At 50.6% G+C, this 14,908-nt stretch overlaps 6 protein-coding genes across 6 annotated transcripts; all 6 read left to right on the top strand.

Annotated features, from left to right (window-relative positions):
• Positions 1 to 149: 149 nt before the first annotated feature.
• On the top strand, positions 150 to 3,090 carry BO97DRAFT_465961 (sterol glucosyltransferase; the record flags this gene model as incomplete). The annotated part of the gene is made up of 10 exons (XM_025699566.1): positions 150 to 249; positions 303 to 613; positions 696 to 1,054; positions 1,141 to 1,301; positions 1,378 to 1,635; positions 1,700 to 1,808; positions 1,868 to 2,218; positions 2,295 to 2,586; positions 2,682 to 2,820; positions 2,903 to 3,090. The coding sequence occupies 10 exons, from the start codon at positions 150 to 152 to the stop codon at positions 3,088 to 3,090; spliced, it is 2,268 nt and encodes a 755-aa protein (XP_025553450.1).
• Positions 3,091 to 4,154: 1,064 nt separating this feature from the next.
• BO97DRAFT_422720 (EthD domain-containing protein) lies at positions 4,155 to 4,600 on the top strand (the record flags this gene model as incomplete). Its single annotated transcript, XM_025696817.1, has 2 exons — positions 4,155 to 4,316; positions 4,367 to 4,600. 2 exons carry the CDS (start codon positions 4,155 to 4,157, stop codon positions 4,598 to 4,600), a joined length of 396 nt encoding a protein of 131 aa, XP_025553449.1.
• A 419-nt stretch (positions 4,601 to 5,019) lies between these two features.
• On the top strand, positions 5,020 to 7,764 carry BO97DRAFT_465953 (putative alpha-L-rhamnosidase C). Its single transcript, XM_025699565.1, has 2 exons — positions 5,020 to 5,533; positions 5,593 to 7,764. The coding sequence occupies exons 1-2, from the start codon at positions 5,240 to 5,242 to the stop codon at positions 7,693 to 7,695; spliced, it is 2,397 nt and encodes a 798-aa protein (XP_025553448.1). The 5' UTR covers positions 5,020 to 5,239; the 3' UTR covers positions 7,696 to 7,764.
• Positions 7,765 to 8,471: 707 nt separating this feature from the next.
• Positions 8,472 to 9,230, top strand: BO97DRAFT_340564 (DUF2985 domain-containing protein; the record flags this gene model as incomplete). The annotated part of the gene is made up of 2 exons (XM_025691602.1): positions 8,472 to 8,885; positions 8,925 to 9,230. Coding segments are annotated over 2 exons (720 nt in total), but the record flags the coding sequence as incomplete, so codon positions are not given.
• Positions 9,231 to 9,806: 576 nt separating this feature from the next.
• BO97DRAFT_314907 (uncharacterized protein) lies at positions 9,807 to 11,349 on the top strand (the record flags this gene model as incomplete). Its single annotated transcript, XM_025691258.1, has 3 exons — positions 9,807 to 10,042; positions 10,164 to 10,838; positions 10,986 to 11,349. Coding segments are annotated over 3 exons (1,275 nt in total), but the record flags the coding sequence as incomplete, so codon positions are not given.
• Positions 11,350 to 13,577: 2,228 nt separating this feature from the next.
• BO97DRAFT_465946 (uncharacterized protein) lies at positions 13,578 to 14,799 on the top strand (the record flags this gene model as incomplete). The annotated part of the gene is made up of 4 exons (XM_025699564.1): positions 13,578 to 13,651; positions 13,708 to 13,839; positions 13,901 to 13,944; positions 14,021 to 14,799. The coding sequence occupies 4 exons, from the start codon at positions 13,578 to 13,580 to the stop codon at positions 14,797 to 14,799; spliced, it is 1,029 nt and encodes a 342-aa protein (XP_025553445.1).
• Between the last annotated feature and the right edge of the window lie 109 nt (positions 14,800 to 14,908).

Genomic DNA, 14,908 nt, shown 5'->3' with positions numbered 1-14,908 from the left:
AGATCAAGGTTAACCATGATCAAATAACAACCATAAAAATGAATTGAAGTGCACGAAAAGCTTCTCGATCTCACTCCAGTCGAACGACATCACCCGATAATATCTATTGAGATATTTAGAGCCCAGGTAGAGCTACTGTCTGCAGAATCATGACCAAGCCAAACGCAAATTTATGCTATGAGGATCTACCTCCGCCCTACGAGGTGGCAGTCGCCGGATATCTGATGGAGGCATCCGGTAAATCTCAAGGTGCGCATTTCAACATTCATGTGGCTCAGATGGCATTCTAACATAGCTTTCAGAGGATGGCCGCATTCAAATTGCTTTCAAGGCGAAGAGGGAGAACATCGAAGCATTATTGCCAGAGCCACCGCGAGAAGGTTCTCTGCTATTAACACCTCCAACTCCCTTCCGACCTACAACGCCCCTGAACATTGTGATCCAAATAGTTGGAAGTAGAGGGGATGTGCAGCCGTTTGTCGCGCTTGGCAGTCGTTTGCAGAAAGATGGCCATCGAGTTCGTATCGCTACGCATGGAACATTTAAAGACTTTGTGCAGCAAGCAAAATTGGAGTTCTTCTCAATAGGCGGAGATCCAGAAGACCTCATGTCGGTGAGTACCCTTCGTACCCCGTCGTTTCTGAAGGCCTGCGACTATTGCTAAACAACTCCACTAATCCGCATGGTTCTCGCAGTTTATGGTCAAGAATCCAGGAATTATCCCAAAAATGACTACCATCCTGAGCGATGAGATCGGTCGCAAACGCAAGATGATCGCTACTATGTTGAACGGATGCTGGCACTCATGCATAGATCCGGATCTGGAATCTGGTCACCCCTTTGTTGCCGACGCAATCATCGCCAACCCGCCCAGCTTTGCCCATATTCACTGCGCACAGGCACTTAGCGTGCCTTTACATATCATGTTTACCATGCCCTGGAGTCCTACTCGGGCTTTTCCGCACCCATTAGCTAATATCCATTCATCAGGCACGGATCCCGCCCTATCGAACTACCTCTCCTATAGTATGGTTGAGTTGCTCACTTGGACTGGGTATGAACTATTCTTTTGCATGTTTCCAGGATCAACCACGGCTACTTTGGCATCAGCCATGGAGTGTACTAACATGAATCCACTAGCCTGGCAAATATCATCAATGCATGGCGCGTGAAGACGCTGAACATTGAGGAGTTGTCACCAAGAACCGCAACCGGGCTGATGGAGACTCTCAAAGTACCTCATACCTACTGTTGGTCACCGGCACTGATTCCAAGGCCTTATGATTGGGCATCACACATAGGTCAGTGACAGAATGTGGCACCCGTATCCTAAGATCTCTCTCTTACTTAATCCGCATTCTCGTTGCGTCGAAATAGATATCTGTGGCTTCTTCTTCAGGGAAGAGCCTCACTACGTACCCTCAGCGGAAATTCATAACTTTCTGAGCGGCAAACCAGCACCTGTCTATATAGGATTTGGTAGCATTGTGATGGAAGATCCAGTGTCCATGACCAAATTGATACGAGATGCATTGAATCAATTAGGTATCCGCGCTATTGTGTCGAGAGGATGGAGCAATTTAGGCCAAGGATGCGCAGATCCGAACATCCTTTTCATCGATGATTGTCCTCATGGTGGGTGCTTCGCTACCCAACCGCAGTCGGAAGAACTCGCCTGCTAATTTTACACTCCCTGCAGAATGGCTTTTCAAGCATGTGGCCGCGGTCGTGCATCACGGTGGGGCGGGTACAACGGCCTCCGGACTCCTACATGGTCGCCCAACTGCCATCGTCCCTTTCTTCGGGGAGTATGTACCCTAGAGGTCTGCATGTTCTTACAAGGAGCCTAACTAATGCCCTCTGCCAGCCAGCCGTTTTGGGCTCAAATGGTCGCTGCCGCTGGGGCCGGACCATCACCCATCAACCATAAAGCGCTCACCTCGAGAGAACTTACCGAAGCCATCAAGTTCTGTCTCATGCCATCTGCACGGAATGCAGCAGCAAAGATCGCCAACCAGATGCGCACTGAGAATGGCGTGTCAGCCGCTGCTCAGAGCTTCTATCGTCACATCCCCTGGCAGCGCCTGCAGTGCGACTTTCTTCCTGGCGAGAAAGCCAGCTGGTCGATCTCTGCTGGGAAGGGAAGCGCCAAGATCTCCCACAAGGCTATGGTAATCCTTGTCCAACATAAGCTGTTGGACACAAAGAAGCTGAAACCGTGCGTATATCCTCTTTTGGCCATGCTACAGGAGGAAAGAGGTGAGACTTGACCTGATCGTGAGAAAATCTTCTAGTTACCACACGAATGAGATCCGTATCACAAAGAATTATACCGATCCATTGTCAGCAACTTCAGCAGTATTGCTCGGGACCATGACAGATTTTACTAAGGGATTCGGAATTCTTGCGACGGATCCAATTCACGGAGTTTTTCAGATGTCTTCCAGTATGGTCAAGGGCACTTTAGTGCAGACCCCGACGGCCCTGGCCGACGGCCTGCGTAACGTGCCCCGGCTGTATGGAGACCAGCCTGCCAGTGCTGCACTAATTGATGGCTGGAAAGATGGAATTACAGAAGCTGGAAAGGTAGGGGCATGCCCTTCTAATCAGTGTGTCACGGAACGTTAGAAGTATTGAACATGCTGACCAATTGCTCTACTCTGTTCCTTGAACATTCCTAGTTCTTCTATACCGGTTTCGCAGAGGGACTCACGGGAATAGTCACAAAACCGTATCGAGAGGCGAAGAGTGATGGCGCCGCAGGCTTCGCGAAGGGCCTTGCGAAAGGGAGTGTCGAGCTCTTCTCCAAGCCCGGCGCAGGTAAGTGCTTCGCTCCAGCAAATTATGACTGCCATTTATTGTATCCTCGATCCTGACTATCCTTTCTTGGTAATTTCGCCAGCCATGTTTGGCCTCTTAGCGTATCCTGCCATGGGGATTTATAAGAGCTTGAAGAAGCTACGACTGAATCCCACCGAAGCCCGAATCGTGGAGGCGCAAATGCTGGTGGGAGACTATATGCTTCTGAAAGCACCTGCGACGTCTGGAGAGGCTTCAATCGTCGTGTCGAAGTACAAGGAGCTGGAGTGAGAATTGGAAGCTCATCACCGGGCTTGTATTGTCTAATGAGCACCCATTAAACCTGCGTTTATAGGAGATTAGAATTTTACGGAATACGAGATAGTTGAATTCGAAATATTCCTTGTGACTGCTGGATAAATTATCTGTCAGATTTCCTCAAGGACAGAGTCAGTCCCGATGACAAGGTGTTAGATATGATGTTTGTTGCTCCACTGCAAACTGCTCGTACATACTGTAAGCACTAGATGTGATAAAGATGACTAGTCCGTCTCAAGGCGGGGCCGGTCTGGCTTCAACTGCGGAAACACTACTACAATAATGATCGGTTATTAGAATTACCTCGCTTCTGCTGCCTACTCTTTCACTACGGCACATCTACGCGACTTCTGGCTTGCCTAAATGAGAATGGTCTTGAAGTCAAGGGATTCTTGCTCCTCGATCCTTTTTGGCTAGGAACGAACCGGCTACCTAGTGCTAGTGCTGATATGCGGATGCTGAGAGTGGAGCTTATCGATGAATCCCCGGTTGGAGAGCAAGTAAATAAGCGAGAGATAAGGTACGGTACGCTGGAAGGGAGAACATATCAACGACTAGCGGTTGGATGTTTGCTTAGATGGGGATCCTGAATGTGTAACTGCTCATTCGAATTAACAAAGATACCTGTACACTCACTATTTGCATCCAAGCAAGACTAAGCCTTTGCTTACCGGTAAGTTGGACGTCAGATCTTCCCGAAATAGAACAACTAGACCGTTATACGAGGTTGCTAGTAGCAAAGCATGAGCCGGACTTATAGTATATAGTGTTTGATCAGGATTGGAATAATCGAATCACGTCGTTTCTGGGTCAACTAGTGCTAAGTAGAGAATCCGTCATATATGAAAATTGAAATATACATAGATAACCCCCCCCGTCCTTGAGAGCTCTTTTCTCTCGTTGGCAGCAAGTTTCAATCCTCTTCATTAACCTTTTACCTGACGATAAAACCTCACATTGAATCCTCTACTCCGCTGCTCCTGGGCTCCTTATCCAACGATTGGGAAAACATATACACAACAACACAACCACCGAAAATGCCATACACTCTCCTCGCCTTCCTCACCCGCAAAGCCGGCACAACCCCTTCGGCCTTCAAAGCATACTACGAGACTCACCAAATCCCCTTACTGAAAAAATTCTCGGCCCGGACCGGTTTCCTGTGGTTCACAAGCGGTTCTATCTACCCCGGGAATTGGGTGAGGAGTCCACCCCCAGTATCCCCGAGAACACCTCAGACCATCCTAAGGACAACACCACCGTCCTGAAAGAGGAGAAAGAGGAAGATAAAGAATCCTTCCCCTGGGACTGCTGCGCGGAGGTCGTCTTTCGGGATCAGGCGCATTTCGAGGCGTTCTACGGGGCGTTAGTGGCGGCCGGGGAGCGGTTGCAGGCGGATGAAGACCGATTTCTGGAGCGGGGAGAGATGAAAGTGGTGCCATTTGCGGAGGGAGCGGTGGCTACGACTTCTTTTGCGGGTTAAAATGTTTGATTTGCATAGGATAGCATCGGGTTTGCAGTTTTCGAGGGCAAAGGTACAGGGAACAGCTACACAGCAGCAGCAGCAGCAGAAGAGGAATTGACAAAGGAACCGATGTGGATGTTTCAGGAGTGAATGCGGGGAATCTATGCAGGGTGAAAATCTAAAAGATATGTTTCATAAATAGATTCATTCCAAGGATTGCTGATATTGCGGAGTTCTTGGAAGAGACGGGTGTTCCTTTGGGATGATGTTGTTGCTCCTCCACTGCACTAGCTCGTATTCCGTTTACTCTCGGGACTAGGTGGAACCCACAAAGACAACCAAACCACATATCTATTAACTCGCCACCCACGGTTATTCTACCGCTGTTGGTTGGGGTCATTTCACGGAACACAGGGTTCCTGAACCAGTGTTTCGACAGATGGCTTCCTCGCATCGTATATTCGTACTCGAGGACAAAAGGAGCTACCCGATTATGATGAGGTCATATCATCAAAGCTTCTGGGACGAGATTGCTGTAGTGGCTATAGAAAGCATTGAGGCCGCACTTCTGCATATTTTGGGCGCTAACCTGCCCTCGCTATCACTGAGTTTCTTGACCTGAGTCTCTAGGAGGTCTTCATCGCTATCCAAATAAGCATGAAACACGATGGTATTTTGGCCCTCCTTGGGTTACTTGCTGTCTCTGTGAAATGCTCTGCGCTCTACCGACCGGTCAGCTATGTGACCGGCTTGCAGAAGGACCCCTTGCAATTATTGAATGATACTGTGCTTAAACTTTCGTCCGACGGCATCACTCCCGCCATTGTGGTTCTCGATTATGGACGGGATGTCGAAGGCTATGCCACGTTTCAAGTCTCCCAGAGGTCTGGCGATACCTCTGCTTTTGAAATGACCTACAGCGAGAGTCATGCTCTCCTGGATTCCGACATGGTGAGAAAAGTCTCTTTTATTACATAAAGACATAATAGCTGATCTTGCCACATCTATAGGGCGATGGTCCTCTACCCCTTGCTGCAGCGATGGATACTAACCGCGTGAACCGCTACAACATCACCGACAAGAAGTCATACACCAACCGCTTGATCCAGGGTGGTTTACGCTATCAAAAGCTGAACTTGTCCAGCGCCGGGGAGATCTTTCTGTCGTCAATTGGACTTGAACCCAGCGTCTCTAGGACCCCTTTGACCGAGCTTCCGGGCTCGTTCAACTGTTCCGATCCAGTGCTGACCCGTATTTGGCACGCTGGGGCACGTACCTTGCAGCTCAGCGAGGTCCCCGCTCATAGTGTACCAGATTTCTGGATTCTCACGAGCGAGGGCGCTTTGGTGGACAGTCTTGCTCCCCAGCCTTATTATTCGATCTGGTCCCCTTCCCTGACAAGTTATGAGCTCCAGTTTTCGGTGACGCCTATCTCTCAGGGATTCGGATTTACCGTACTAAGCGACACCCTGTCGAATGGAATCTACATATTTGTCAATATTGCCAATGCTTCTATCTCAGCTCATGCCGGTTCCTCCGAGCTAGGCACTACGCTTGCATCAGGGAAGCTTCCAGCATCCATAACATTGAATAGCTGGCATAAAGTGAAGAGTACCGTGAACCTGTCTCATGTGTCTATCAGTATCAACAACCTTATTATACTTGACTTCTCTCAAACAGCCTCGTTCTACGGGTCCTTTAGCGTGGGCGCCTCTCTGGGCCATGCTGCCATTTTCACCAATCTTTCTCTGTCAGTCGATGGACAGCAGAGATATTCCTCGACACTGAAGGATAAGGCGGCGCTGCAAGACTTTCTTCTTGGAACCAATCCTTTGCCTGTCAGCGTGGACGGCTCTCGGCGCGATCGTATTGCCTACGCTGGTGATTTGGATATGTCTAGCAGCACGGCATTCGCAAGCACCAACGGGCTTGAATTTATCAATGGCTCGATCGAGCTCCTCGGCTCCTATCAGCTGACACCTGGGTTTTTCGTTCCAAATGCGAAGATTCAACAATTTCCGCGGACCACCGATGTTCCAGCGAACATCACTGGATTAATCGACTATTCATTCAGCCTCGTCAGCGCCATGGCCAAATTCTACGAGCAGACAGGAGACTCGGTGTTCCTGGCTCGTTGGGCCCCGAAAGCGGCGCGCATGTTGGACTGGGCACACTCTCAGACTTTGCCGAATGGGTTGCTCAACATAACCGATCCCTCCATGGGCGGTGACTGGGACTACTACGATCCCACTTTGTCGGGTGTTGTCTCCAAGTTCAACATCGTGTACGCGTACTCGCTCAAGCAGTGGCTTCCGCACCTGTCGCAGGCGGGTCTCAACGGCACCGTGTATCGGCAGCGGTTGCAGTCCCTGCAGCGAGCGATCAACGACCACCTCTGGAGCGACAAGCTACAGGCATACTACCAGTCGGCCACATACCAGGACTTCTTTTCGCAGGAAGCGAATGCCCTCGCCATTTTGAGCGACACGACCAGCAGCAGCGTGAGTGGCAGCAACAACCGCACAGCGGCGCTCCTATCGACCATGGCGCGCGAGCTATCCGTCCTCAAGGGTGCTCTTGCCTTCTCCAACGCCAGCGTCGCAAGCGGGTGGGCCCAGAAGATCAGCCCGTATGCCTCGGGCTATCACCTGAAGGCCGCCTTCCATGCACACGACGGCATTCAGGCTAAAAGACTCCTCCACAGCCTCTGGGGTCCGATCAGCGACCCGGCCCATGCAAATTACACCGGCTGTATCTGGGAGACGATGAACATGGACGGCACCCCCGGGCTGGGGTCTTCCACCTCGCTGTGCCACGCGTGGGGCGCGGGCCCTACCGCCGACCTCAGCCGCTATGTCCTGGGCATTCAGCCCGTTACTCCCGGCTTCAAGGAATGGAAGGTCGCTCCCCAGACGCTGGACTTGTCGTGGGCTGCCGGCGATTATCCGACACCTCGGGGTCCGATCAGTGTGGACTGGTTCTTCGATTGCAGCGGGCGCTTCCAGATTGCGGTCCGGGGCCCTACCGGCACCAAGGGCACTGTCTTCCTTCCTAGTCCTTTGAATGGCACGTTTGAGGTCCAGGATGGCAAGACTTTCCGGTATAGGCAATAAGACTGGCTCTTACCTTGAGTATATGTATCCCTTGGCTCTTTGATTTTTTTTTTCTAATTTAAGGTCGCGTGCCCGTGCAAGATGTGCGTTGAAATCTTCAAGTTCCGTGCGTCGGCGGCATCATCACTAGACGCTATTTTGACAGCCTTGGCCCATGGTTTCCCTTCTACATGTATTGCTAGACTTTTTTGTTCTGTTTTGTTCTAAGATCGCGTGTTTTTCGTTCTCTTCATGATGCTCCCCCCAAAAGTCTGGATGTTCTTCGCTCTTTCATAGACAAATGTATATTGCGAAAAGTCCCAGTTCCATAATAGATTATATCATGTTGAGGACGAGTTGAAAGTCGTATACTGGTACTTCCAGAAGGCAGCGTTAGCGACACACAACCAAACCACCACTAAACGAATACGGTGCCGATCGCCCCTCCCCAGGAACTAAAAATAAGTGATGCCGGTCGGTCCACAAGGCGTGCCAATCCGGCCGTACTTAGGTAGCCCCACTTCGTACTCGTATACCTACTTAATTTTAAGGTTAAATTGTTGAGAATACTGGTTCTGCTCAGCGTGCATGATTCTACCAGAGATAATATCAGGAATACTATCTATTAAAAATGTGGACATGGTCTAGAGGTCTACCATGCATAGCCCAGTCGGCACTTTCTTGATTATTCTCAACCTTCCGTGCCTCTTTGCTCTTCTCTGCCTGCGGATCTCTGCTCCTGACTATATCTTCACCCTCTCACAACCCTGACACCAGCTGCCCACAGGCCGCGAAACACGACAGAAATGGCTTCAAGCAAATGGACAGAAAAAAGCCAAGCCTGCCTTCAATGGGCCCTCACGCCCCTCGGCTTCTGCATCATTCTCTACGGCCTAAACATCATCGCCTGGGGCGGCATGCTCTTCCTCCTCCTCTGCAACGCCGCACCAGCCATGTGCCACCCCAGCTGCGACGCCCCAAGCTCCTCCCGCCGCATCTGGATCGAAATCGACTCGCAGATCCTCAACGCGCTATTCTGTATTACGGGCTTCGGTCTCGCGCCGTGGCGCATCCGCGACATGTATCTGTGGTGTCTGTGGCGCTTGCGGGGCCGGACGGGGCTGACTCGTCTCGCGAAGGTTCATGACGGGTGGTTTGTACTCGACGCTCAGTACGTGGCTTTGCCGGTGCCATCTCACTTTGCTGTTACTGTGGGCGGCGAGGAGGAGATGGGGCTGGTTAATAAGGAGGAGGGGCAAGGCCCAACGCCGGGTTTGTCGACTCCGTTGTGGAAATTGGACGTTGTGGTCTGGGGGAACATGCTTAATTCCATCTTGCAGGTTTGTTTGGCGGTGTGTATGTGGGCTTGGAATAGGTTTGATCGGCCGGGTTGGATGACCGGGCTGTTCGTTTGTTTGGCTTGTTTGGCGTCTGGGGTTGCGGGTGTGGTTATCTGGTTGGAGAAGAGGCGGGTGGGACGGTTAAAGGGAGGGAGTGGTGATGCTGCTTTTGATGGGGTCTCGGGTGCTTCTGATGGTAGGGGTAAGGTGGGTTGAGCTCGTTCTGGTGCGCTTGGAGGTGGTCTCTGTTTTTAGGCTGATGGATGATTAGGTGTAGATGGTAGGAGGTGGGGAATCCATGCCGCTGGAGGTGGAATTAGTACTAACCGGACAGTTTATAGCACTTTGAGAAGGTATATGAGGATCGGTATCTCTCAGTAATATTCTCAAAGAGACTGTGGATATGTGTTGGTAGCCGGGACTGGACGTTGGGGGAGAGGACATTGAATCAGCCTTGGAGCGCGGTGGGGATGTCCAGACCTACGTAGTCGATCGGCTCTTCGTATTCGCATTGAAATCCGAAGAGAACCATGTGGGTTCTATTTTACTGTGGTTAGTGTTAGTGGCTGCGGGAACATCCCACCTTAAACTATGTGCCTGAAATTATTAGGTAGCAGCATGCTCTCAGAGCCGTGCGTGGCACAGTACCTCGCCTTCAATTTCTCTACCATTACTTCTACAAAATCCCAATGCCACCGCGCCTCCTTCCTTGCGATAAGGTCACAATTCCTCCGCACCAGTCTTATAATGCGTTCCACTGCGAGTAAAGCAGAGACTGCATCGTCATGTTCCTCTAGTCTCTCACTACCAGTGCCCAACTTCCCGCAGGACGTCGCCAAGCGCTGTCTGCTGCTGATTTATATCCATGGCTTCGAAGGCTCGGAAGCCAGCTTCTCGGACTTCCCTGCCCACGTACACACATCCCTGACTGACCTCATGGGTGAGTCGCACTACATATACACCCGAATCTATCCTCGCTACAAGTCTCGAGGCAAGATGTGCACGGCAGTGAAGAACTTCAACGCCTGGTAGGTGAGTTTACCCAGTTCATAGCACTTTCGAGCCATGAAGACCGCAAATTCATTCCGGGCTTCCGGACGCACACTGGCCAAGGTGAAATCTAGACTAATAGCTATATACATTTTCTAGGCTATCGCCCCATATCGCCGACGACCTTGACGTGATCCTGCTAGGCCATAGTCTAGGAGGCATCTTAGCGACGGATGTCGCCCTTCTTCCATCCCCGCCCTCTCCATCATCGACAAACAACCCCAAGAAACCACGCATCCTAGGCCTCGTCAACTTCGACGTGCCTTTTCTCGGCTTACACCCGCATGTGATTCCGACAGGGATCCGTGCGATGTTGCCGCATAGAACCCAGGATGACGATGCTACAGCTACCATCGCAGTCAAGGATCCTCCTGCTCCAGGCGATTGTGTATATGCTGCTGCTGCTTTAACTGCAGGTCCATTGTTCGACCCTCCCTTTGCCAACGACGTCCATCTTGTCGAGCGAGATCGCATCCACGGCATCATCCACTTCGTCCGCAAGAACCACCATCACAATCTGCCCCGGTCGATCTATGAGCGCTTTGTGTCGTCGTATCGATTTGCGGGAGGGCTCAATAATTATGTGCAGCTGCGTCGACGGTACAAGCAGCTTATGGCACTGGAGGCGGCGGAAAATGGGTCGCGTCGGGTTCGGTTCGTCAACTACTATACCCTGAGCACGGCGACGCACAGAAAAAGGTCGCAAGGCAGAGCCAAGCGCAGAGAGCGGCACGCTCAGAGGGCACCTTCACCAGCCCCAGCTTTGTCGCAAATGTGGCTTGGACAGAATGCACAGGGAGGATCTCTGTCATCAGCGATGACGACAGACCTGCCGGAATCCACCACCTCTTTCTCCACGCTCGTGGAAGATTGGAATCGCCAGCGATTCTACGCAGACATAAGTATAAAGGGAGGCTGTAGTGATGCCTCCAGTGATTCACTGATGAACATCGATGATGGAAGCGACAGCAGCACTTGTTCGCAAGACTGTCCTCCGACTACTATACAGAACATCCATTCCTCCTCCGCCTCTTCGCTCTCTTCTTCCTCTTCCTCCTCCGCATCTACCTCCAAATCACGCAAATTCGTCCTCATGCCCTCCCACCACTGGCAGAACGGAGACGATTCACTTTGGGTACCAGTACAGATGGAGAACATGGATGAAGTCAAGGCACATCAGTCGATGTTCCTGCCACACGGGCGACACTACGACCAGCTGGTTGGAGAAGTTGTATCGCAGATTGAAAGATGGGTGCAGGATGGCCTTAGCGAAAGGCTGATAGAGACCGAAAGTTCTGGACTATAATGAAATCGGTAGACCCCGTTGAGAGCTTTCTCCATGAAAAGCCGGTGGTTGAGTTCCTAAGCAGCGAGAGATATGCCATCAGAGGGTTTGAAGACTAATTGTGCCCGGAAAAGATACAGATAAATCCTAGGATTCTTCTGGAAGATGGTCAAGCCTCAAGATTACCAAAGGCAACGAATGTGAAAATTAGCACATGAGTTGTGACTATTCACTAACTCTATCACTTATACTCAAAATGGTCATTAAGGCATCCTTGAAAATTTTTAAACAAACGCTGCCACCTGCTGAGTGTTGATATCCAGAATCAAACCCAACCAACTTGGATTTATTCTACCTTCCCGCAGGTGTCAGATTTAACCTCACTGAAGCCTTCTCAACCAAATAATCTTTGTGTGTACATGGTCAGGCCTATACACGAGATCTTTTATCCTCTCATCATATTACGAAGATAAGCGTATCCTCACACATTTTCGACGGTCTCACTCAGCCAAGAAAAGCCGTCCACGACGGGAATCTTCGCAATATCGTGCCTCCAGGTAGGTATGATAGAAAGATAGACTTTTTTGAATATTACTCATGGCCCCCTTGGACTAGGCAGTTTCAGGTCCTTGATCCTGGTCGAAGGAATCAAGCTCACAATACCTATCGCGTTTTCTGCTTCCACATCGCAAAACCAGAGTTCAAGAATTGCTGATATTTCCACAATACGACCAACCATCAGCCTCCACCAGTCCAGTACTTGTGTGCTATTGTGGTCTCGTCAAAGGTAAGCCTGTCGACATCAGCAATCTAAGCTAGTACGATTGAAGTTGACCTCGTTTATGCTTAGCTGAATTTCAGTCCCCAAGAATCAGAACCCATTCTCGCGCATCTTCAAAATGTGCTTCATCGAACACCCCGCTCCTATTTACTACGTCAGATGCAATCATACTGTCGATGTTCCCAGAGAGCCAACTCCCTGGATGTGTCTTACAGCTCAACTGCGCTCGCCCCCAGCATGGTGTACTGATTCTCCTAAGCCTACCACAAAGAAATCAAGCACCAACCGTACCCATTTCTGTCCTGATTGTCGAAATACTCAACAGGTTGTGAACAATTCGTAACGGCGATGGTTGCTTGCAGGCGCAACTCGAAGGATGCTGTTTGTGCTGACTGGGAGGATTTATTGGGAAGGAAGGAGTGGCTTTATATGGAAATTGTCTACTTGCGGATGTGAACTTATGATTCAGGTCGGGCACTGGGAGGGGATAACTATCTATGATGTGATTTTATCATGCTTGATGGGTGCCTTTGGTTTGAAGCAGTTCGCACCTTTACTGCTAAGTGCATATGGCGGACATTTTCCACACGGATAGTAGAGTCTCCGTCCACTGTAGTGCTCTAAATGCAATTAAAGTGTAGTGTCATGGACTAAGTCTTGTTGGCACATTCTACCCACTGTACAAGGAAGATGGTGCGGGTGTAGAGGTCAGGGGTCTCACGAATTAGAGACGATTTGACTTTAAGCTACTTGCGTCACGGATATAAGCCTGTAGTTAGAGCCCACTGCAGTACTTGGGAAGGGCCCAAAGAGGCTAGGCCACGCGCTGGGGTACTAAAAACAATATATAGCGATCTTAGTGTTACTTGGTAGTCAATATACCTTTGTACTGGGGTTCTGATCCTCCAATTATCCCTGCCTCCTCCACCTCTCCATCTTTTCTCATATCATTTATCCTCACCGAAAGTCACAATATTTTGCCCGTCGCCATACACGACTAGCCCCGTACTATGGCTTGGTCTTCCACTATCCGCTGTCAAAGCAACAGCTTCCTTTAGTTGTGGAGCGGCTCATCTAAAGATTCTTGTTAGATAGATTCACTCTACTGAGAATAGTGCTTCTTCTTCTTCTTCTTATAGGTAATTTCTGATGGCCTTTGATACGCTACCTATAGATAAATCAAATCATGCTTCTGTTTTACTCTGCCAGCCATAGTGAGAGTATTCCTGAGCAGGCTCCACTGTGCCCTGCATGACTCTGATAGAGTAACGCGTTCGAATATCAACACCACAACACGCTAAGCAGTATATCCACTTTACTTTTATCCTGAAGCCCTTTCATTTTACTTTCTCTTCTCATCTCTGCTAATCACCGTTCCGTATCCCAACAGCGATATTATTCTAATCTACAACCAGCGTTTACACGAACCTTAAAAGCAGTACGCATCATGGTTCCGTACAGGATCCTTAATTTCGCAATCCTCCTGTCTGTTCTACTCACCGGAGCGGCGCAGATTCTCTGGTAAATGAGCCCTGGTGAGCGGCTGAACTGAGCTGACGCGGGGCATGTTTCTCTAGTGACCCCGAGATCAACAGCGTCCTCTGTCCTCAGAAGGATGGGAACTACTGCCTGCACGGCTCTCTTAATGGCCCAACTATCATAGTCTGCGCTTCGTCTGCCTTTACAGAAGTCTACTCCTGTAATGAAATGTAAGCTATACCGCAATCCTGGCTTGAGAGATAACTAATGGCTCACTGCACGCGCGAGCAGTCTTACCACGGTTCTTTCAGATGACTATCAGAGCACTGCAACCTGTAAGTCTATTTAACCCTTCTACTCTTCTGCTCACTCTGCCCTCCAGCTAGAAACCCTACACTCACTTCTTCAAAGGCTACGAGACCTTCGCAGCAGCAGGAGACGCGCTCTGCGCCTTCAACGGCACCGGCTACAGTCTCTCAGACCCTGCCCTCTCAATCCAGGTCCCAGAGACTCTCCTCTGCGAGCACCCCGACGAGGCCGGCGAAGGCGAAGCTCCCAGCACAGCCAGCGCCGCCTCTTTCTCCAGTGTTATCACCTCATCTGAGACCGAACCCTTCGCAGAACCAGTGACACGTATCACCAGCACATCAACCCACTACATAACAGTGACCGTCATCGCACGGAGCACCACCCAGCGCGAACCAGCGCCCACCACTACCCTCTCCGCGGAGCCAACCCACCACAAACGCAACCCAGCATGCTCGAACCCGCGAACCCAGTCCCCGCCAGCCCACTGGCCGACCCCAACCCCAGCCCCGATGACCGTCCACGCCCTAGCAGCTCTCCCCACACCCATCACCGAACACCACCACGCCTCCTCAACCACAACCTCCACAATCTTCCTTTACAAAGGCTCACCCGTGCCTCCGACCTTCTCACCAATGGAAACCAGTGGCACCGATATCGGCACCGGACTAAGCCGCGTCACCGTCATCGTGACCCTGACCGCCAAACCATCCAGAACAACCACCATCACACTCACCAGTACAGGCGCAACCACGACCGTCACCCCGACCCGCGCGAAGACCAAAACCATGACCACTTCGGGGTCAGAGGAGATCCGCGTGGCTGTGTGGTCGTTGTTCTGGGTTGTGGTCTTCATGGCGGTTTTGTGTTTGAGTTTGGAGTAGACGTTGCTTTCCTCGGTGTTGTTTAGTATGTAACTCGGCGTTACTCTTGCTTAACGTGTGAACTGGCGTTTGCTTTTTTTTAACCTGTACAAGGGCGTTTGCTGCGTTA

The sequence above is a fragment of the Aspergillus homomorphus genome (genome assembly GCF_003184865.1).
Source record: "Aspergillus homomorphus CBS 101889 unplaced genomic scaffold BO97scaffold_9, whole genome shotgun sequence".
NCBI lineage: Eukaryota > Fungi > Ascomycota > Eurotiomycetes > Eurotiales > Aspergillaceae > Aspergillus > Aspergillus homomorphus.
The sequence above is the reverse complement of the archived record's forward strand: the minus strand, read 5'-3'. Positions and strand labels throughout refer to the sequence as shown.

Excerpts from the sequence above, each read along its gene's own strand:
- BO97DRAFT_465953 (XM_025699565.1), top strand. The coding sequence starts at position 5,240 with ATGAAACACGATGGTATTTTGGCCCTCCTTGGGTTACTTGCTGTCTCT. Across the intron at positions 5,534-5,592 it reads CTCTCCTGGATTCCGACATG|GGCGATGGTCCTCTACCCCT; the intron begins GTGAGAAAAGTC and ends CCACATCTATAG.